The sequence below is a fragment of the Scardinius erythrophthalmus genome, assembly GCF_964197995.2.
Source record: "Scardinius erythrophthalmus genome assembly, chromosome: 24".
In the NCBI taxonomy this organism is placed as follows: domain Eukaryota; kingdom Metazoa; phylum Chordata; class Actinopteri; order Cypriniformes; family Leuciscidae; genus Scardinius; species Scardinius erythrophthalmus.
The window spans coordinates 4,137,333-4,161,173 of NC_138244.1; the positions used below are offsets into that span (position 1 = coordinate 4,137,333).

General features: G+C 38.8%; 3 protein-coding genes across 3 annotated transcripts; 1 reads left to right on the forward strand and 2 right to left on the reverse strand.

The window, feature by feature from the left end:
- The first annotated feature begins 680 nt into the window (after positions 1-680).
- On the forward strand, positions 681-3,408 carry rxfp3.3b (relaxin family peptide receptor 3.3b). Its single transcript, XM_081355436.1, has one exon. The coding sequence runs from the start codon at positions 758-760 to the stop codon at positions 1,973-1,975; it is 1,218 nt and encodes a 405-aa protein (XP_081211562.1). The 5' UTR covers positions 681-757; the 3' UTR covers positions 1,976-3,408.
- Positions 3,409-3,622: 214 nt separating this feature from the next.
- calml4b (calmodulin-like 4b) lies at positions 3,623-10,431 on the reverse strand (the record flags this gene model as incomplete). Its single annotated transcript, XM_081355344.1, has 5 exons — positions 3,623-4,178; positions 5,801-5,989; positions 8,738-8,878; positions 10,299-10,329; positions 10,405-10,431. The coding sequence occupies 5 exons, from the start codon at positions 10,429-10,431 to the stop codon at positions 4,060-4,062; spliced, it is 507 nt and encodes a 168-aa protein (XP_081211470.1). The 3' UTR covers positions 3,623-4,059.
- A 1,143-nt stretch (positions 10,432-11,574) lies between these two features.
- On the reverse strand, positions 11,575-23,414 carry cln6b (CLN6 transmembrane ER protein b; the record flags this gene model as incomplete). Its single annotated transcript, XM_081356644.1, has 7 exons — positions 23,298-23,414; positions 20,962-21,076; positions 20,537-20,635; positions 15,077-15,265; positions 13,009-13,064; positions 12,280-12,402; positions 11,575-11,860 (listed from the first exon to the last, which is right to left on the reverse strand). The coding sequence occupies exons 1-7, from the start codon at positions 23,342-23,344 to the stop codon at positions 11,575-11,577; spliced, it is 915 nt and encodes a 304-aa protein (XP_081212770.1). The 5' UTR covers positions 23,345-23,414.
- Between the last annotated feature and the right edge of the window lie 427 nt (positions 23,415-23,841).

Sequence of the window (23,841 nt, forward strand, 5' to 3'; positions counted from 1 at the left end):
ACTAGTGTGTGCAGGAGACTATAGTTCATTTCTGTAAGTGAGGAGAGCAGAATAAAGTAAACTGTGACATATTATACCCAATAATTCTTTATACAGAGACTACCAGTGACATTTGGGACCAAAGATGATCCAGACACTTTGAGCTGATCATGTGTGTTTTCTTTAATTGCTAATGCTCTTTTTACACACAGACTGAACACAATGAAGCATTGCTTGGTCACTGGTTGAGCTAAACTGGTATTATCTAATTGTTTCGTTAAATTTAACAGCTGACAGATATTCAACATAATTCATGTGTGAGACAGTCTAACAGAAGGACGGACAAAACCAGTCAAATATCAACTGAGTTCTGCTCATATTTTATCACCAATTTCGAAAACAATAGCGAATAAACTGATAATGTGAGAAAGGTGTCTGAATAAATTTTGGTTTGACTGTATTTGAGCACATAGCAGTGTATTCAGGCTGATTGGAACACTTTTTGCCATTGAGATGACTGGGGAAAAGTGTCCCAATCAAACTGAATTCACCTTATTTAAAGTAAAATAAGTCAAACCTGGTCTTTAGGGGGAGTGGCTCATCTAGACTCTGCCCATATGGGCGGGGCTTCAGGTGGCGCAGGTTTCATAAAGCCGCGCGCGCGCATCTGCGCCAGTAGCGGCACCGCGCACCGTGAGAGCTCCGTCATGGCGCGGGAGTCTCCGGTGTGTCTGGACGTTGCGCGCACTCCTCCCCCGTTACAGTGTTCCCTCCCGTGATGCAAGCCCTTCACATCCCCGGGCTGCACCGGGCACCTGACGCCGAGCAGGACATGATGGCGGAATACCAGAACCAGAGCTCCTTTAACGGCTCCGGTTCCGAGCTTAACCGAATCAACAACCTGGAGGACATCGACGTGGCCGCGGACGGGACCCTCGGGCTCCGCGTCATGATCTCCATCGTGTACTCGGTGGTGTGCGCGGTGGGTCTAGTGGGAAACCTGCTAGTTTTCTTCCTTATGAGAGTCCGCCAGGGGAGGAAGAAATCCACAATTAACTACTTCATCATGAACCTCGCGGTCACGGACTTCCAGTTCGTCCTCACGCTGCCCTTCTGGGCGGTGGACACGGCGATGGACTTCACCTGGCCCTTCGGACACGCAATGTGTAAAGTAGTGGTCACGGTGACCGTGATGAACGTGTATGCGAGCGCGTTTTTCCTCACTGCCATGAGCGTTACGCGGTACTGGTCCGTTGCGTCCGCGCTTAAGGACCGTACGCGCAACACGCGCTGCTCGGTTAAACTTGTAAGCGCGCTCCTCTGGCTCCTGGCTACAGTGGCCTCGGTGCCCACGGGGATATTCACCGGGGTGAACACAATCAACGGTGTTAAACTATGCCTAACGCGTTTTCCTAACGGCCAGCGTGGGCACGCTCTCTATCACCTCCAGAAAATCTTAGTTGCGTTCGTGATCCCGATGCTCATCACCATCGTTTGTTACATTCTCCTTCTGCGCCTCATCCGCCAACGCAGCATGAACAACAACTTCCCCAAACGCAGGTCTAAAGTCACCAAATCCGTCACGATCGTCGTCCTGTCGTTCTTCATCTGCTGGCTTCCCAACCACGCCATCACTTTCTGGGGAGTTCTGGTGAAGTTTAACGTAATCCAATGGGATAAGATCTACTACGCGCTCCACACGTACGTGTTCCCGGTCACCATCTGCCTGGCGCACTCGAACAGCTGCCTGAACCCGGTGCTGTACTGCCTCATGCGCAGGGAGTTCAGGAAGATGCTGAAGGACTTCTTCTGGAGGATCTCGTCTCCCGCAATCGCCAATAGTTGTCAGATCCGCCCGTTCTCCGGGACCGCGAAGGCGCGCGACAGTCAGGCCGGGATTCCGCTGAACGTGATGGAGACCGAGGAATACCGGTTATCGGTGGTGAACGGGCAAACAGACGTGCTCCCGTCCACAGACTGCGCTGTTATGAGGTAGACTGGAGGAAATCTATTTTTTATTATATCATTGTTGTGTCAAGAACTAAAACATTTGTCCGCTTTTTTAATGCTTATGGTGTTATTCCGCGTAAAGGCGCGCGTGAAGCACACCTGGATGTACAGAGTCTTATGCTGCACTGCATTTCTTTTTTAATGCATATATAGTTTCCACTTTTCCTAATGTTTGGAGCAAGTTATTGTTGCATTGCATTGAAAAAAAAATCAATTGCTCAATATAATTATATAAAATAATGGTAACGCTTTATTTTACAGTGTCATTGTTACATATGTTACATGTAGTTGCTATTGAAATAACTATAAATTATGCATTATTACATGCAATTCACCCTAAACAAAACCTAATCCTAACCATATAGTAAGTAGACTACATGTATAGTTAATTATTATTACTGAGTACTTAAATGTATAATTACACTGTAACACAGACACCTAAAATAAAGTGGAACCAAAATAATAATTAATTATATTAAGATACAACAACAATCCTTATATATCTTGAAAAATGCACACACACACACACACACACACACACACACACACACACACACACACACACACACACACACACACACACACACACACACACACACACACATATATGAACTAGAGCTTAATAAAACATTTTGTATAATTCTTAAACTTAAACGTATTTTCACATTTTGAAATTAAATTTATGAATCATATCAAATATTCCATTCCCCAAATTCTTTATATCTTTATTTAATTCATAATATGAATAATATAAGGGATATTGGAATTTTACTATTAATCGAAATGCATAACTCTTGAAAAAAGGCATATATATATATATATATATATATATATATATATATACATACACACACGTTATTATATCTTAAAATTATGTATTATTTGAGCAACCTCATATTTTTCTTTTTACTCATGTTTGAGGTAAAATGTTATTGCACAAATATGCCTACTTAAAAAATAAAATACACTAAAAAGTTGCAAATTTAATTACTATAATTGCTTATACATCTTAATAATTGTATTAAGATACAACTATATATATATGCTTTATTATAAATATTTGCCAAACCCCTTTTTCCCCACTTTCACTCACATTTGGAGTAAAATTGTGTTGCTAAAAAACAGTCTCTGCCCTGAGATTGAAACCACTGCTGATTTCACGAGTGATCACACTGTACATGAAGCAGATGTTAAAGCAGCAACTTGAAGTACATTATCCGTTTCTTGTTTTCCAACCTCCTTTTTTTTGTTTGCATTTATTGCCTGGAAATTCAGAAATAATTAAAATGTATTGCTCATCTGAAGTGTAATAAAGCTGTGTCAGTGACCTCAACCATGTGAAGGTGAGGGTCCGAACGGAAATGAATGTAAACAGTGTTACTATGTTGTCCATTTGAAGGACATAATAAAGTCTTGTCTTATCATAGCAATGTTTGTTTTCCTCATAAACACAATTACGAAGTTAACTTTTACTGTTATTCCATCTAATTAACATTTGACAGCAGATCTACTGCGCTGGACTGAAGCTTTAGTTTATTATCTCGACACAGACACATTTACACCACGACTGGGGAATTTATGAGCTTTACCCTGCAAGGACGGTTCGGTTCACGAAACAACAGAGTCTGCTTTCAGTTCTTGCTTTTTATAGGTTATAATAAACTGTTTAAAGATGTTTTTACAGAGAGAGAGAGACATTTATTGTTTTTCAACCAGAAGCTTGAGACAAATATAATAAATGATTTCTGTTGTGTGAAATGTGATGCATCACAGCTAGTGTAAAATAGTCTCTATAAACACAAGAGGGCACTATGATCACAATTTCAAACACAATACTCAATAATCACTAATAATCTGAAATCTTAACTTGTACTGAAGTTTCTGGAAAGTCAGAAAACAACTTGTAATGTAATAAAAAGTCACGTAGACTGACACATCTGGTCACTCTCACAACAATCCCACCGTTAGTTAATGATTGAATGGGTTTGGCAGGGGGTTTATCAGTTAAATATGCTCAGGGTCGTGAAGTCATTTCATTTTTTGCTGTTTTAGGAAGATTTAGAGGCTGATTTATTGCTGTTCTGAAGTTAGTTCGGCATCGACCGTCAGAAACGTCACCATCTTGGCGAAGTCCTCGTAGTGGATCTGTCCATCAAATGCCACGCCAGCTTCACTCAGCAGCTCTTCAACTGGGACATAAACATCTTGATTATATTTCACAGAGTTAACATAATGAGTAATTAGCTAAGCTGAGTGAAAGAAGTCATTTCTATGCTGATGTGTTCTGGATTGTTTCTGGACTGAAGATGTTATCAATATACAGCGTTGCATTTGACATAAAAAGTCAGAATTTGCAACATGTTTCCTACTTGTTTAGTTTTTCATTTTAGAGATTTTGGGATATTTTGCTTCCAAAATAGTATTTTTTTCACATTAGTAAAAAAAAAAAAAAAAAAAAAAAAAAACACATCTAAAATACACATTTATTAATTTCCATTACACATACATATCTTTAAATGCCATATTTTCAAAAAAATTGTCAGAGAGGCTTGTTTATTTATCATTCTCTTAATTTAAAGAACATGTTCTTCCTAAAAACATGTTGATTTTTTTTTATTTTATTCCCTGATTTTTGGAGTGAAAAAAGAGAAATCCAAAATCTCCTCTAAAAAAACCTTTAACTCTAATAACTTAGACAAAATTAAAACATGATTTTTGAACCTGCCTTTATCAAATGTTCAGATTTCTCTTCTGGAATTGCATGCAAATTAGTTCATATTTAATTGGATAATGCCTTAAGTGACTTAACCCTCATCCTTCCCTTGCGTTTTGTAACACATCTTTCCCTCACGGGTCAAAATGACCCGAATCCCTAAAATTATACTTCATTTATTTATTTATTTTGTCCAGAAAGATTATTTTATTTCAGTTTGATAATATGTTTTCTATTTTTAATGATTTTTTTTTTATTTTTTATTTTATTTACCTTTAAATGACTAGATTTGATCAATAAATAAACAAATAGTAATTTAAGCACATTCCTCACATTCTTTCAACTTAAATTCAAAATAACTCACAATTTCATGCATAAACTTTTTAATTCAGCTCAAAATATCTTACATTGGGTAAGAATGTGGAAGTTCGCTTCAGTATTCATTCAGACACACATGTAGACATTATAAAATCATTTTTTTTGGTAAAGTTTTAGCATTTTTTAAGCATTTTAGTGTAAAAGTAGTTTGAATTTTGAGCATTTTTTTTTCATGTATACTGAAACATTCCTCAAATTCCATTCATTCCTAATGGGGTAAGGATTTGTTACTTTTTAAAATTTCAACCCACAAAACTCCTTGAATCCATTCATTTGTGTGTGTGTGTGTGTGTGTGTGTGTGTGTGTGTGTGTGTGTGTGTATTTGTTGTTCAAGTCCGACAAAAGTCCTAGGGTCATGTACGCCTCCAATGAACACTCAGTTTAAAAAAAAACGTGTTTCGTGTCAAAATGACCTGAAGGAAGGACACACACGACTTACCAAATCGTAAATACGACCTTCCCTTCCAGTTGACTTAACTTAAAAAAGTAAACTTCAACTCAACTTTGCAAAAATAAACTTTACGCGTAATTGAAAATATTAAGTTATGTGGACTTGTCAACTTGACATAATTAAGTTAAGTCAACCTGACAAGTCCACATAACTTAATTTTTTCAATTACGCGTGAAGTTTATTTTTGCAAAATTAAGTTGAAGTTCACTTTTTTTTAAGTTAAGTCAACTGATCACAGTTTACAGTGTGGGACTTGAACGTATCATACCTTCTTGATCTGTGAGTTGTTCTCCAAAGCCCGTCAGTCTGACCCTGAGCTCCGACGCCGTGATGAAGCCTCGCTTCTCCGTGTCCATCAGCCTCACGGCCCGCAGGATCTCATCCCGAGGGTTTTCCCGCCGGATCTGCACATGCATCACGCTGAGAAACGTGGAGAAGTCCAACTCGCCGCTCTTATCTAAGGCAGACAGAGTCAAACACTTTGCCAAAAAGCTTCGGATGCGGAAGCCGCTTGATCACATCTGACAGGCTTTGAGAGTCAAATTCATTCCGCCAGGTTTATATTTAGTACATTTCAACACATTTGTCAAGCATTTCATCATGTGATGTCAGTTCATATGTCTCTCCTTTCCAATAAAAATCACTCTGGATGTGCTGTTTTTCGTCTGTGTGACTCTATAAACCATCTTTCCCTGTTCACTGTCCTTATCTGGATGTACTGGGCCCTGAAGTCTGAGACTGTTATTGTTGAGTTTCATACACGTACTCCTACTGATTTCCAGTTTATTTTACTTAGTAAGCAAAGTTTACGCTGTTGACTTTACCTGGGGATTGGACGTTTAGGAGGACATCTATCTGATAACCTAACACTGGCGTGAGTCATTTGTTTGGACGTTCAAATACTTCAAGTCTCTCGGTTTAATGTTCAGAGTCGTCAGTGATCGTTTTCAATGAGCCACCTTGACTCAAACAAAAGAAATCTCATTCATTTTCTCCACTGATTTTTAACTTAAAGTCCTCCTGTGGTGAAAACCCAGCTTTTAATGTTGTTTATGTGTCTATGTGGTGTTTTTAATATGCTTTAAGACAAACCATATGTAAATTCATAAGTCGACAGCATTGCTGAGTATTCCTCCTTAAAACTGCAGTGAACCAAAGACAGTCTCAGAAACACGCTTTGAAATCGCTGGTGTTTCTGGTCATTCAGGCCTCAGTTTTAAAGGGGTCATATAATGGTACATGCACTTTTACAAGTTGATTGTACTGAAATGTGTGTTGGCAGTGCCTGTACACAACCATCATAAAATGATAAAAATCCATCCAGTGTTTTTTTTTTTTTAAATCTTCTTATATGTTTTCCTCTCTCTCAAATCAAATCAAGCTGTTCGATTTTGTGACGTCACATGGTCGGACGCCCCTCCCATGATTGTTGATTGACAGCAGCGTTTCAACACAGACCCGCCCTCGCTCGTGAGCGAGCTGTCAATCATAGTCCGCGCGGACCTGCGCGTTCATTGTTGATACGCTGGAGCGCTGTCTATGAGCAGAATGGCGTCTAAGCGATTGTGGTGTTCTGTTCTTGGGTGTAATAACGAACACAGCAGTCATATTGATGTTTCTAAATCCGAACCGCTGAAGACGCAGTGGCTGAGTTTGTTTTCGAAGGGAATATTCCCCACGATCAACGTCAATGCTTTCATGTTTGAGCGAATCATTTCACCAGACTCGAGACTGCTTTACAAACGAGGATCAGTATAAAGCTGGTTTTACTAAGAAGCTGCTCCTGAAAAAAGGATCGGCAACTATTCGTGTTCCTGCTGCACCTCCAGAAGAAGTGAGTGAGTGTAACGTTTTATTAAACTTTATATTAATATTTATATTAATCTTTGCAAATCGCTTGCACGCTTCACGATGAATGCGGCTGTTTACACTCAGGGTACATTACGGCATGTTTTCTATATACGACGTTCTCAATATAATTCATAATCCCACGTTTATAATGAACAACGCGTTATGGTTATTGTGTACGGTGTGCCCACAGAGCAGAGGGGCGGGGTGAGCAAAGCTCATTATCATTTAAAGACACATGCACTGAAACGGCGTGCTGAAAACAGAGCTGGTTTTGACCAGGTAAAATTAGTGTTTTCTTACAATACTAATGAGAATTCTTAAAGTATATTACAAACTTTCATTTAGACCCTAAAGAATCATATTAGCTTGTACAAAAATGACATTATATGACCCCCTTAAATAACCATGTTTAACAGCAGAATTTGCGGTGAAAAACTACATTACCCATGATTCCACAAAAAAATCTCCAGCAATTAGCATCCATCCACTCCACTGTGAATGTTACAAACATTGGTAAATGTATGCATATTATATACATAAAATTTATTGTTTATATATACATAATAAAAATCTTTAAATCAATAGTTTATATTTATCCATCAGTCTTATTTTGATTATGTGATTCACAATGCTTCATGGGATTGTAGTTCTATTACTCATGCTTGTTTAGTTTATCGATTATAACTCTTTCACGAGGACTATTTTCAACTGAAAAAGTTGCACTCTCTAGATTGAGTTTGGGGCGGGACTATCTGTTTGATTGACAGGTAAGGAGCAGAAGGGGAGGAGTTTTAGGAACCCCATTTGGAAACGATCATTATTTTGTAGCTTGCAACCCAACAGACCAGTGGATACACAGTCAAACCAAAGATTATTCAGACACCAGACATAATTTTGTATATTTTTTTACTAGTGAGTGCAGAACACTATAGTTAATTTCTGTAAGTGAGGAGAGCAAAATAAAGCAAACTGTGACATAATTCTTCATACAGTGACATTTGGGACCATAAATGATCCAAACACTTTGAGCTGATCACGTTTTGCTGAAGTGTGTTTTCTTTAATTGCTAATGCTCTTTTTACACACAGACTGAACAAAATGAAGCATTGCTTGGTCACTGGTTGAGTTAAACTGGTATTATCTAATTGTGTAGTTAAATTTAACAGCTGACAGATATTCAACATAATTCATGTGTGAGACAGTCTAACAGAAGGACGGACAAAACCAGTCAAATATCAACTGAGTTCTGCTCATATTTTATTACCGTTTTCTAAACTATAGCGAATGAACTGTGATAATGTGAGAAATATTGAAGGTGTCTGAATAAAGTTTGGTTTGACTGTAGATACTATACCGATGTTATGTGTCAGTAAGTGTCTGTCGAGTTCTGGCAGGGTCGGACATCGGCCCAGAGATCTCATGACCGTCAGCAGATCCTGCGTCTTCATTTTACCAATGCGCTTCTGGTCGTACAGCGAAAAACACTCTTTGTACTCTGAATGAAGACAAAAACATATTAATATACACAGAAGTGTATGCAAACATGTAAAACACAACCTCAGAGAACAAAACACCCCTGAACCAAGTTAACTTAGAAGATTTAAAATGTATCCATAAGACAGATATGAAAGTTTATGTTTTATAAGGATTGGACACAGTTTGGCAAAGAATCTCTCTAATCCAAAATGAAGGATTTGTTCTGGCATGAACTGAGACAACCTGTTTAAGAGGGAATCAAGATTACAGCATTATCAACAACTGCAGGTGGACGAATGAATCAAAGCCAGACAGGAGCCCTCAAGATTTCTTTGCTGTTTATATCTTTGTGTTTACGGTGTAAATCATGCATTATCAGTCGGTTACGGTTATGTTCCTGCTTTTATCCTCATATTTTATTGAGTCCCATGTTCAGTTGTCTCTCAGTTTACGCATCAGAGGATCTACACTGTGCTTGTGCTGCAGTAATCGCTCCGCTGAAGTGAAATGAACACAACAAATGCCACTTTGTCTCCAGTGAAAGAGTAAAATCTGTTGTATAGCTTCTGTTGAATAGCTTTCTCATCGAAGCAATGCTTTATAATAAAATTCCCATTATAACTGCAATAAACATTTATATATGTTTAGCAGATGTTATATATATATATATATATATATATATATATATATATATATATATATATACACACTGTATATATATATACACTGTATATATACAGTACCAGTCAAAAGTTTGGAAACATTACTATTCTTAATGTTTTGAAAGTCTTTTCTGCTCATTAAGCCTGCATTTATTTGATAAAAAATACTTAAATATTGTGAAATATTATTATAATGTAAAATAATGGCTTTCTATTTGACTATATGTTAAAATATTATTTATTCCTGTGATGCAAAGCTGAATTTTCAGCATCATTACTTCAGTCTTCAGTCACATGATCCTTCAGAAATCACTCTAAATGCTGATTTGTTATTATTGTTGGAAAGTTGTGCTCCTTTAATATTTCTTTATAAGCTGTGAAACTTTTTTCAGGATTTTATTTTATTTTTTCAGAAATATTTTTGTAATATTATACACTCCCGTTTAAAAGTTTGGGGTGAGTCATTTTTTTATTCATTTTAAAAATAAATTAATGAATACTTTTATTCAGCAAGGATGTGTTAAAGTGATAAAAAATCAATCAGTACTGTGATCATATATACAGTACTGTACAGTATCAAAATCATTTATGTGTGTTAATGAAAGCTGTTATAAAGTGTTAGTGTAAAAGTGGTTAAATTTCTATATTAACATGTATTTTTGGCTTGTGTTAAAAATATAAAACCGAATTTATCTGACTAATCAGATTAGTAATCAAACAAGAAAGGATTTGTAGCCTAGTCTTGACAGAGACAATCTTTAGCCTCGGTCTACTTACCGTTGATTTGATCTTGACTGAGGAATTTCGCCTGGAATTAATGACAGAAGAAGTCAATTATACTTTAAAACGTATTTTTTTTTTTTATTTTACATGGAAATAATACGCAAAGAACAGATGCTAAACTAACCATGTCGATGTGCAGCTCTACTAATGAGAGGAACTTGTGTTCCTGTAGGCGGCGCTCGATCGCATAAAGACGAGCCGCATTCAAATCTCATCAGTTATGATGATGTTACTATGTTTATCGAATACATATGTTTGCTAAACCATAGAATCTTTTAAAAATTTCAAATCCAATGTATATTATCCCGTTCAGTCACGTTAGGATAGGACTCCAACAATAATAATAAGACTAACCAGCGCTGAGGAAATAAACGAGTATCACGTGACAGTCACGTCAACGGTTGACGTTATTTAGCTGTGATTTTAAACAACACTGAATATTTAATATTTAAAATATACAGTGAAAATTTGCAACGTTGAATTATTAATATAGGCGTACTGTCCCTATTTAGGTAGAGGATACGTCCATAAATTCTACCCTATTAGTCCACATCGCAGGCTATATAAAAAAGATCTCTTGATACATTAGGCCTATTCATTATTTACCAAAATAATATTTAAGCCAGGACAACACAGATGTTTAGGAGGGAAAATGCACCAATGTCACTTCCCAAATGGATTATTTTGTATTAAAAGTATTCTGAAATGTCATACATATATGCAAATAAGGCATTGCAGGCCTATAATTAAATACGCGCTAATTTGCATACATTTTCAGAACAGAAATCAGAACACATGGATAAAGCCTTTTTTATTTAGTAGACATTTATTTTGGACCTCTCTCGCTCTATAAATCAGAAAATACTGTCAACAGACAAAAAATGCTTTCATAATGTTTTCAGGAATAAAATGTTTATAAATCAGGCGAATCGCGAATGACATGAACAAAAACAGCTGGTCTGCGAGATTCTTTGATGAATAGAAAGTTCAAAAGAACAGCATTTATCTGAAATAGAAATCTTTTGTATAACATTATAAATGTCTTTACTGTCACTTCTGATCGGTTTAATGCGTCCTTGCTGAATACAAGTATTTTATATATAAAAAAAAACATACTAACTTTTGAAAAATAGTGTATCTTGAAAATTTAGAATAGAATAGATATTGCATGTCTTTGCATGTCACCTTTTAAAGGTGCAACGTGACATTAATGAAGAGTTTATGGTTGCAATGCCAGTCATGATCTGCCCTGACAGTGATCTGTGTGTGTTCAGTCTGCGAGCGTCATGTGTTTGTCTCTCAGGTGAAGTGTGTAAAAGGCCCACGGCTCAGGTATATACATGACTCCTGGGTATTTCTTCCGTAACACCACGTCCTTCCACAGACAGGCGACCCAGACAGTCACTAACACGAGTGATATTGAGAAACTGTAGAGCAGGAACAGTCCGTTACTGTCAGGTAGAAAACCTTTACGCTTCTGGTGCATGACTGTAGCCGTCATGGCAAAAAAGGTGAAGATGAAAGGGATGAAAATTTGTCCTTCCGTCACAAGATACCTGAGGAGTAAACAGCAATTCATTTTAGTTCCAAGTCAACAAAAAGCATGCATAAAATAAACTTACTTACTTGGGGGAAGAAGTGTTAGTAACACTTCTAAAGCATTTATTAATCTCTAATCAAAATGAAATTTTCCCAACACATTAATTCAAATGAGCTTTATTGGCATGGAAAAATTATGCATTAATTATATACTAAGAATGTTGGTAACCAGACAGTTGACGGCACTCATTGACTTCCCTATATAGTTTTTTTTTTATCCTCTGGAAGTCAGTGGGTGCCGTCAGCTGTCTGGTTCTTTAAAAAATCATCTATTTTGTTCAACAGAAGAAACTCATACAGGTTTGGAACAACATGAGGGTGAGTAAATGGTGACATTTTTGGGTGAACTACACTAGTGTTACAGGGAGAAACGGACCAGTAGTAAAGGCCACTAGGACCCAGCAGAAGCCAAGCGGAGACGGGCATCTTCCTCTCTGATTTGACAATAGTGAAACATCCAGTGAAATACAGGAACAGGATGAGAAACAGAGGAACACTCCTGTAAAAAATTAAAGATAAAAGTGTAAAAGTGATTTTTAGATAACAGGGAACGTTGTAGCAAGGTTCTCTCAATGTTATGAACAAACGTTCTTCCAGTAACTGGTCTTTAATAATGCTCTCAAAACATTAGCACAGAAACATTATTTATACGTCGTTCATGGAATGTTTTTTTTTAAACATTTTAATGTTCCTTTAATGTTTTTTTAAATGTTACTACTTGTTTCGGAATGTTCAGAGAACAATCAAAAGTATAACATTCCAATAATGTTGCAGAATGATACAATGTTCCCTTAACGTTTCGTATAACAGAGAAAACCTGGATGTTGTTGAAATGTTCAGAGAACATTCAGAAATAATGTTTTCATAACTTAATGGGAACGTTAGCTAAAAGTTCTTAGAACATTTTGTTATCTTGGTTATGGATGAAATAAAACATTTTGTAGAAAATTCCAGCACTTTAATAAAATTATACATGGCAGATTTCTGCTTTATACCCCTCATGAGGGAAAGGATGTTTCTACTGAATAATGATTTTTCGATTAATTAGGTTAATTAGTATGAAGTAAATCTTGGCTGAATGTGTGCAGAATATTTTCCAGCTTACCACATGCAATGACCCAGACTTTCATCATAATACTGTAGCAACTCAAACGAGTCAATCTGTCAGAAAACAGAGAAAAAGTAGATGCAATCCTGTTGTTGTTTGACCAGCACAAAACTCAGCAACACAATGGTTAGAATAAATCTACTGTAATTTTCTATTAAAGTCATAATTGTATCCCTTAAAACTCATCTTTAATCACCAAAATTACATATTTAAATGTTTTTTCCTTGAAAAAAATTTCTTAAAATATCTCGAATGTAACTCGACACCCTTGCCTCATTTAGTATGCGCGGTTCTATGAATATGCAAATGAGCCCTGCCTCCACTCACTCTCTCAGCTCAGAGAACCACTGGTTGACGATCACACGTTGATCTGATTGGTTACAAGGTAGTTTGTGATGTCAGAAACACCAGCGATTTCAAAGCGTGTTTTTCAGACTGTCTTTGGTTCACTGCTAGTGTAGAAATCTGACGCACCCTAGCGGCAGCAAATGTGATTTGCAGCCAGGGTCGTCTAGCAACTCTCCGTTGGCTTGCGAGCTGGAAAAACCAAACTCTAGTCAGGCCAATCACATCGTGTATAGAGTCGGTGGGCGGGGCTTAACATAATGACGGCAGAGCTGTGACGGTTTTGCGTGAATTCTCTGCTACTTGAAAACAAAGAAGATGGGTCTTTCGAATCGCGATTCTGGAAGACATGGAGTTAAGCTTTTCTTTGAGAAAAGAACAAAGAACGGCACTGAAGTCATTCTTACAAAAGGAAGATGTGTTCGGAGTTTTGCCGACCGGATACGGCAAAAGTTTAATCTATCAGCGTAGGCTGCGCTCCAGTCCAAAATTGTCATGCCCTTCACTCGCTAACTTCCCTCCGTCTCGTTCACGCAGATGTACGTCATTGCTTACGTTGCAGGACTGCCACTACTGGCGGAAACTGCAGTGGGCCGAACTGGAACGTCCTAAGCCCTTGATCATTTGGAATCACTGTGGAGTTGAGTTGATTTATTATTATTTTTAAAATTCCCTTTAAGAATGTGTTTAATGCAGCATCCAAATGTATATAGGTGTGTTTGGTTCGAGGGGAAGCTCGCAATTGACCCTTCGCAGGGAGCTTGATTGACAGGTGATCTGACCAATCATACTTCGCCATCCGCCATTTTGTCCGACAAAGCAGTCAGGAGAGTTAGTAGATTAACATGGGAGGATTTGAACTTGAAAAACGGAATGTAATGACGCCTTTCCGTGGTTAAAACAACATTCCTTCTTATGTTTGTTCATGTTTATTTGAGGCTATAAATTAACTAGAAGGAAGAGATGACCGGTTCACGAGCAGCTTTAACTGATGCTCTACATTGATCTGACACGACACATTAAAGAGCCACAAAATGGTATTTATTGTTTAAATTTCTTTTAACAAATGACCAAATTTGAAAGGTGAGACTTTGTTTAATATGTTTAATATCAAACGTAACCGAAAAGTAACCTGGTCTGTCCTATCTGTCAGCGTGTTGTCAGTCTCCTCTCTGCTCAGCGATAGAACGGCATAGCTTGTCGGACATAGCGACAGTAACTAAGGGGGGCGGGTCTTTGCGAACGGTCAATGGACTATATGCGTGTCTAAAAGTGGACTGGAACGCAGCCGTTAGCTCCGCTGGCGGGAAAACGCTCTGGTTGGTTGTAGCGCTGTATCCTATTGCGTGCAGAGGGAATCTGAAAGACAACGTCTATCCCGCCGCTCGGATTGAGCCGTGCCAATGGTGTGTTCTCAGACCCGACATCTTGATGTGGGTCTGGCTTGTCAGGCTAGTTCACTAAAGTTTTAAGGAGAAAATACTCAGCAATGGCGTCGACTTATGAATTTACACATGGTTTGACTTAAAGCATATTAAAAAAACACCACATAGACACATAAACAACATTGAAAACTTGATTTTCACCACAGGGAGACTTTAATCACTAAATCTAACTATAAGCATGATATGCTGAACAACTGCCATACAAACTGTTAGAGTCTTGAAAGCTCTTGAAACTGATTCTGATCATTGGAATGAGTTTTCCTGCGCCGTTCTACCAGGGTTTGTGGTCTGAGGTTCTTCATGATGGGGTTTTCTCTGACGCTCAGGTGTAGCTGGTATCCGCTGAGCAGAAGCCGATGGCTAATGGAGTCTCCCACCAGGTGTGCGCTTGAGCCCATCACAAACGCGATGATACACAGGTAAACGGCGGAGCGAGGCAAAGTCTTCGGGCTTCGCTCTATGAGCTGGAACAGAACGTTGCATGAGATGTAATATAAACAAGATCCCACTTGACTTCTCAGTTCTAGAGTGATGAAGTACAGCTGTGATCTATTAATGACAAAAATTACAACATTTAACACACAAAAGTGAATTGAAAAAATACAAATTAGCTAAATATGTTGTATGCAACTTGCTGAACTAAACAAGTGAGGTCATGTGACAAAGCTGTTGCATTCTATTTCACTTAAAAATAGCAGACGATCATGAACACAAACTCAAAACTGCCCGGCAACAGCATCACTGCAAAAATGATGCTCTTCCTCGAGTGTTTCTGTCTTGTTTTCCAATACAAATATCCAAACATACTTAAATCAAGATACATTTACTGGAGAAGCAAAATGACTGAAGATATTAAAGTCTCCCTGTGGTGAAAATCCAGCTTTTAATGTTGTTTATATGCCTATATGGTGTTTTTAATGTGCTTTAAGACAAAGCATGTGTAAGTTCATAAGTCGACAGCATTGCTGAGTATTTTCTCCTTAAAACTGCAGTGAACCAAAGACAGTCTCAGAAACACGCTTTGAAATCGCTGGTGTTTCTGACGTCACAAACTACCTTGTAACCAATCAGATCGACGTGTGATCGTCAACCAGTGGATCTCTGAGCTGAGTGAGTGAGTGAGTGAGTGGAGGCGGGGCTCATTTGCATATTCATAAAATCGCATACTAAATGAGGCAAGGGTGTCGAGTTACATTCAAGATATTTTAAGCCATGAATATTTTTTTTAAGGAAAAAACATTTAAATATTTAATTTTGATGATCAAGATGAGTTTTAAGGGATACAATTATTGACTACAGTAGGACTTTAAATCTGAAAATGGATCAAAATGAAGCTAAAAACAAGAACAAATATCTGCCAATAGGATTGGAAAACTAATCTTGTTTTCCTTTTGAAATAAGTTAATTTTTCTACCCCCAAAGCTAGATATTTGTTCTTGTTTTAAGCAAAAACTTGCTTCATTTTGATAAAAAAAAAAAACAACTTAGTTTTGCTTCTCAAGTAAATGCATTTTGATTTAAGATTGTTTCGATATTTTGTCCTGGGAAACAAAAATGCGGAAGGAAACAGTGATCTCTTCAACGCTGACCAGAGAAGAGTTTGATCATATTAGATGCACATGCAGCGTGTCACACATGCAATGCGTGTCATCAATCATGTGGACTGGACACAGAGAGATCACTCAAGAAGACGGCGGAAGTGTCAGACAGATTGTAAAGGTCAGCGTTGTTTATTCTCAACAGGTTTGGGATGACACATCATAAGTCATGTAGCTTCTCAGGTCATAAATATCAGGTCATAAACATCATCTACTTCTGAGCCCCTTTTTCTCTGTGAGCTGTAATAAAATGTTTGTGCTTTGATATGCGCTGAGATATGCGACACTGACAAAGTGCCAAAAACAAGAGCCATCCATCTTGGAAGTGCAATCAGAGAATGTCTAATAAGGGGAGAACTTCCACTCTCAGTAAACTTCCGACTTCTGAACTGGTTGCAGTTCCACTCTGGCTCCACATGAGGGCGCTCACAGGACGAGTGCAGGATGAATGGAGGTCTATGGCGCTATACCCCTCAAAATCCACTTTTCTCAGGATATAATTTTTTTTAGAGTCACTTATTTGTTTTAAAAAGTCTTTTAAAATGTCAATGACGTCATACACATCGTACGACCAGAGATACTGCTTTACGGCGATTCTTATGGCGAAGAGTTTCTGTTTTGTTGTTTTAAAAGATCACGGCAAAAATACACACACACACACACAAACACACACACAATGCCATCAAGCGGTATCTCTGGTCGTAATCAGTCCTTCACTGACCAATCAGTGTTCATTAGCAGAATGCTAGCGTGTTACGGCAATCCTTCAGTCACTTTGGTGCGTTCGCGCTCTGCACTTTCTTTTCTCTCAAGGCATTGACAACACAGCTGACACAGGGAAACACACAACACAGCTGACACAGGCAAACACACAACACAGCTGACACAGGGAAACACACAACACAGCTGACACAGGGAAACACACAACACAGCTGACACAGGGAAACACACAACACAGCTGACACAGGTAAACACACAACACAGCTGACACAGGCAAACACACAACACAGCTGACACAGGCAAACACACAACACAGCTGACACAGGCAAACACACAACACAGCTGACACAGGCAAACACACAACACAGCTGACACAGGGAAACACACAACACAGCTGACACAGGCAAACACACAACACAGCTGACACAGGTAAACACACAACACAGCCGACACAGGCAAACACACAACACAGCTGACACAGGCAAACACACAACACATCTGACACAGGCAAACACACAACACAGCTGACACAGGGAATCACACAACACAGCTGACACAGGGAATCACACAACACAGCTGACACAGGCAAACACACAACACAGCTGACACAGGTAAACACACAACACAGCTGACACAGGGAATCACACAACACAGCTGACACAGGGAAACACACAACACAGCTGACACAGGCAAACACACAACACAGCTGACACAGGGAAACACACAACACAGCTGACACAGGGAAACACACAACACAGCCGACACAGGTAAACACACAACACAGCTGACACAGGGAAACACACAACACAGCCGACACAGGAAAACACAAAACACAGCTGACACAGGCAAACACACAACACAGCCGGCACAGGAAAACACACAACACAGCTGACACAGGCAAACACACAACACAGCTGACACAGGCAAACACACAACACAGCTGACACAGGTAAACACACAACACAGCTGACACAGGTAAACACACAACACAGCTGACACAGGTAAACACACAACACAGCTGACACAGGTAAACACACAACACAGCTGACACAGGTAAACACACAACACAGCCGACACAGGGAAACACACAGCTGACACAGGTAAACACAACACAGCTGACACAGGTAAACACAACACAGCTGACACAGGCAAACACACAACACAGCTGACACAGGTAAACACACAACACAGCCGACACAGGGAAACACACAACACAGCTGACACAGGTAAACACACAACACAGCCGACACAGGGAAACACACAACACAGCTGACACAGGTAAACACACAACACAGCTGACACAGGTAAACACACAACACAGCTGACACAGGCAAACACACAACACAGCTGACACAGGTAAACACACAACACAGCCGACACAGGGAAACACACAACACAGCTGACACAGGTAAACACACAACACAGCCGACACAGGGAAACACACAACACAGCTGACACAGGTAAACACACAACACAGCCGACACAGGGAAACACACAACACAGCTGACACAGGTAAACACACAACACAGCTGACACAGGTAAACACACAACACAGCTGACACAGGCAAACACACAACACAGCTGACACAGGTAAACACACAACACAGCCGACACAGGGAAACACACAACACAGCTGACACAGGTAAACACACAACACAGCTGACACAGGCAAACACACAACACAGCTGACACAGGTAAACACACAACACAGCTGACACAGGTAAACAAACAACACAGCCGACACAGGGAAACACACAGCTGACACAGGTAAACACACAACACAGCTGACACAGGTAAACACACAACACAGCTGACACAGGCAAACACACAACACAGCTGACACAGGTAAACACACAACACAGCTGACACAGGTAAACACAACACAGCTGACACAGGCAAACACACAACACAGCTGACACAGGTAAACACACAACACAGCCGACACAGGGAAACACACAACACAGCCGACACAGGTAAACACACAACACAGCCGACACAGGGAAACACACACAGCTGACACAGGTAAACACACAACACAGCTGACACAGGTAAACACGCAACACAGCTGACACAGGCAAACACACAACACAGCTGACACAGGTAAACACACAACACAGCCGACACAGGGAAACACACAACACAGCTGACACAGGTAAACACACAACACAGCCGACACAGGGAAACACACACAGCTGACACAGGTAAACACACAACACAGCTGACACAGGTAAACACGCAACACAGCTGACACAGGCAAACACACAACACAGCTGACACAGGTAAACACACAACACAGCCGACACAGGGAAACACACAACACAGCTGACACAGGTAAACACACAACACAGCCGACACAGGGAAACACACACAGCTGACACAGGGAAACACACAGCTGACACAGGTTAACACAACACAGCCGACACAGGGAAACACACAGCTGACACAGGTTAACACAACACAGCTGACACAGGTAAACACAACACAGCTGACACAGGGAAACACACACAGCTGACACAGGTAAACACACAACACAGCTGACACAGGCAAACACACAACACAGCTGACACAGGCAAACACAACACAGCTGACACAGGTAAACACAACACAGCCGACACAGGGAAACACACACAGCTGACACAGGTAAACACACAACACAGCCGACACAGGGAAACACACAGCTGACACAGGTAAACACAACACAGCCGACACAGGGAAACACACACAGCTGACACAGGTAAACACACAACACAGCTGACACAGGGAAACACACACAGCTGTGACAGGCAAACACACAACACAGCTGACACAGGGAAACACACACAGCTGACACAGGCAAACACACAACACAGTTGACACAGGCAAACACACAACACAGTTGACACAGGCAAACACACGTGCTGGAAGAGTTTCTGTTTTGTTTGTTTCTGGTCCCGCTTCGGATGCCACGATGCCATCAAGCGGCATCTCTGGTCGTAATCAGTCCTTCACTGACCAATCAGCGTTCAATAGCAGAATGCTAGCGTGTTATGGGCAACAACAACTCAACCTGTAAGAAATCGAAAGGACATAAGTACCCGTTCATTCAGCTTTCGACCTATAACCCATGTTGAACTTGCAAAACCTACAATCAAATCTGAGATTTCTCAGCGGCAATCGGGTGAAAGAGACAAATTTAGCCGTCTAGCCCCATAGACTCCCATTCATTCTGCACTCATGGGCGATCGCCCCCAGTGGAGATCTGGTGGAACTACAACCAAAATTCGGTACAATTGGACTTAATAGGGAGTGGCCAGGCTCTCTGTAGACGGGCTCTGGTGAATGCATCTCAGGCCAGTCTTTGAAGGGGCGGGGCTTACAGAATGGGCGGGGCTTAGCAAAGAGGTGTCAATCAATTAGCGACCTGCTCAATAAACTCACCTTGAGCAGCAGGAACGGTGTAGTGATGTTGTACAGCATGTGGAAATAGTCACCAGCACTGGGTCTGTTTAAAGGGAACCACTCCAAAGGACAAAAGATCTAGAGGAAAAAAGCCTTACAAGAATACAGGTGCAATTGCACTGCAAAAATCATAATCTTGCTTACAAAAAGTATGAAAAATAAACATTATTTTATATACTATTCTGTACAATGTTTGAGACTTTGTATGGCTAGCACTTCTCCTGCTATTGGCTCTTTAAAAATAAAAATTAAATTAAAAGTGCCAGCTAAATGTTTAAGCATAACATGTGAGATTTTGTCTATTTTTGTGCCGAGACGTTTTTTGTTTATTATTTAAATGAATTTTTCTAAATGTAAAAGCTCTGAACATGATGCGATGCTTTATTCTTGTGTTGTTTTGTTACCATGACTACAGGTCTCCCAAAGTCCAGGAGCCAGTTCTGGATGGTGAAGCAGCACCAGAGGTCCATGTGAAACTGAGCTTTCCCAAGGCAGGCGTCCGTCTCCCTCGACCCGTGTCTAAGCAAACATGTGGCATCAAAAGACAAATGTAAATTGATATGCAGTCAAACCAAACTTTATTCAGACACCTTCAACATTTCTCACATTATCACAGTTTATTCGCTATAGTTTAGAAAACGGTAATAAAATATGAGCAGAACTCAGTTGATATTTGACTGGTTTTGTCCGTCCTTCTGTTAGACTGTCTCACACATGAATTATGTTGAATATCTGTCAGCTGTTAAATTTAACTACACAATTAGATAATACCAGTTTAGCTCAACCAGTGACCAAGCAATGCTTCATTGTGTTCAGTCTGTGTGTAAAAAGAGCATTAGCAATTAAAGAAAACACACTTCAGCAAAACATGATCAGCTCAAAGTGTCTGGATCATCTTTGGTCCCAAATGTCACTGTATGAAGAATTATTGGGTATAATATGTCACAGTTTACTTTATTTTGCTCTCCTCACTTACATAAATGAACTATAGTGTCCTGATCACACTAGTACAAAATATATAAAATTATATCTGGTGTCTGAATAGTTTTTGGTGTGACTGTGTGTGCCTGAGATCATTAAAGTCTGCTGGATGGCGCTGCGTTTAGGAATATCTCTCTGATAAAGGATGTCAGGTCCTGCTGTGTGTTTCCTGCAGCATCTGGCATATATGTTTCATTTATTTCAGTCCATCTGGCTCACTCTGGTTATGTCACTTATGTCACTTTTTTGTTATGCAATTTTTGTTGTCGCGTCGTTTGACTTTCATGCTGACTTTGCTCCACGGACCAGATGCTGGAGCACAAATCATTGCAATGGTTGACATTAGGATGCTAATGCAACCGTAATATTAACAAAAAGACAAAACTAACACTGAAGATCACATTTAAAGTGTGCATTGCAATAAATATACACTAAATTTGTACATTTTCAGAAGAAAACGTGAGTGCAAAACTTGGAAATGGAAGTGAGACGGTTACATTTAACAAAACAATACGTGCAATTGTACAATAAAATACTGTGAAAATGTCTTTTCTTTGCAAACAAAAAAATCTAATTTATAGAGAAAAAACTTAAATATATTTAACAAGTCAAACATAAATTTTCATAAAAAATTGTTTTAGTAAATAAAGTATGAATATATATATATATATATATACACACACACACACACACACACACACACACACACACACATACTGTATATATATACCAGTCTCAGTTTCTGCTCAAACCTGCGTAACAATGTAACAAATTTGCACTTTAATTAAAATACTTTTGCAATAAATATATGCAGTGTAAAAAAAGTGAATCATGTTAAATGAAAAATTAATAGTGCAGTAAAAACTGTTAAATGGTTAACTTTTAACTCACCTTATAAAAAAGTGTGGAAAAACTGAATATTAGGCTACATTTAACAAGACAATATAAGCAATTGTACAATAAAATACTGTAAAAATTTATTTTCTTTGCAAGCAAAATGTGAATTACTGGTATGCTTATTTACAGTGAAAATCTAAATTATATTTAAATATTGTCAAAACATGAACTTTTTCGATATTTTTGGTAGATAAAGAATGAAAGTAGAATGAAAACAAATATTAATATCATAAAAAAATCAATGCAATATATACAAAAATGCATAACAAACACTGACGATTACATTCAAAGTGAATGCAGTAATATAAACCAGATTTGTACATTTTCCAAAGAAACCGTTCCAGTTGAATATATTTATCATTGAGGTTTGTTCAAATCACTATAATTCCTGACCTTACCATCATTAAAAGTGCAAGTGAAGTGTCAGGATGATGGTTTGGGACAGACTCTTTCTCAGAAGAAGAGGATGGAGTCGCCGTGGGAAACGCATTTTAATCTCATCCGATTTGTTTCCCTCAAATCCCAACCCAATATCTCCGGCTGCAGGGGGTTTAGGAGGCATCAAAGAGCTTTTGGCTTCTGACTGAGAATCTAAGGTGGATTCAACCCAATCCAAGCACATCTTTTTTACATTTTTTTTTTAATATATATAAAATTATTAAAGATTTTTATTAAATATTAATATTTATTATTAAACTATTAAATATATATTTTAGAATCAGAACTGTCTGCAAACGTCACATACTCATAGTCACTTTTCAATGCATTATAAAACCACTGAACTATTTACAAGTGTCAGAAATAAAACTTTGCTTGTACTTTACACATGTAGTATAAAAAAGGCAAAATAAAAGTCTCAAACCTGGTCAGGAAGGCAGCTTGCATCGCACAGTTCTGCCTCCTGCGCATGATGGCTGGCTTTCACCATGAAGATTTCTTACTTCTCACTCACACTGGAGCCAGATGATCAATTTGAATGACCTTTGACCTCATCGGGCAGGGGTAGAACAAAAGAAAACAGTCATTATGTCCTCGCTTGTAAAGACACTCATCACAGGTATCGCTGTAACTCGAGAAGATTCAACTCAGTCCCTCTGAGCTGACGATATGACTTATTCAAATAAATGCTAATTCATTTGGTAAAATAAAACATAAATAACAACTAGTTTGGCTCATGAATATGTCGAGCTTGTCTGCTCAAACAAAATCCCGTAAAGATTAGGTTTTCAGTGCGTTTTGGTGTGGTTGAGATAAACCTTTAATCCAAAACCCCACCCTTTGTGAAACGCATGAAATGGTTCAGGATTTAATATTTTTGTTCAATATACAGCACCATGTGTCCCTGGAAAAGCATTTTAATACCTTCGAAAGAAAAATAAGAAAATGGTTATTTATAAATTAAACAT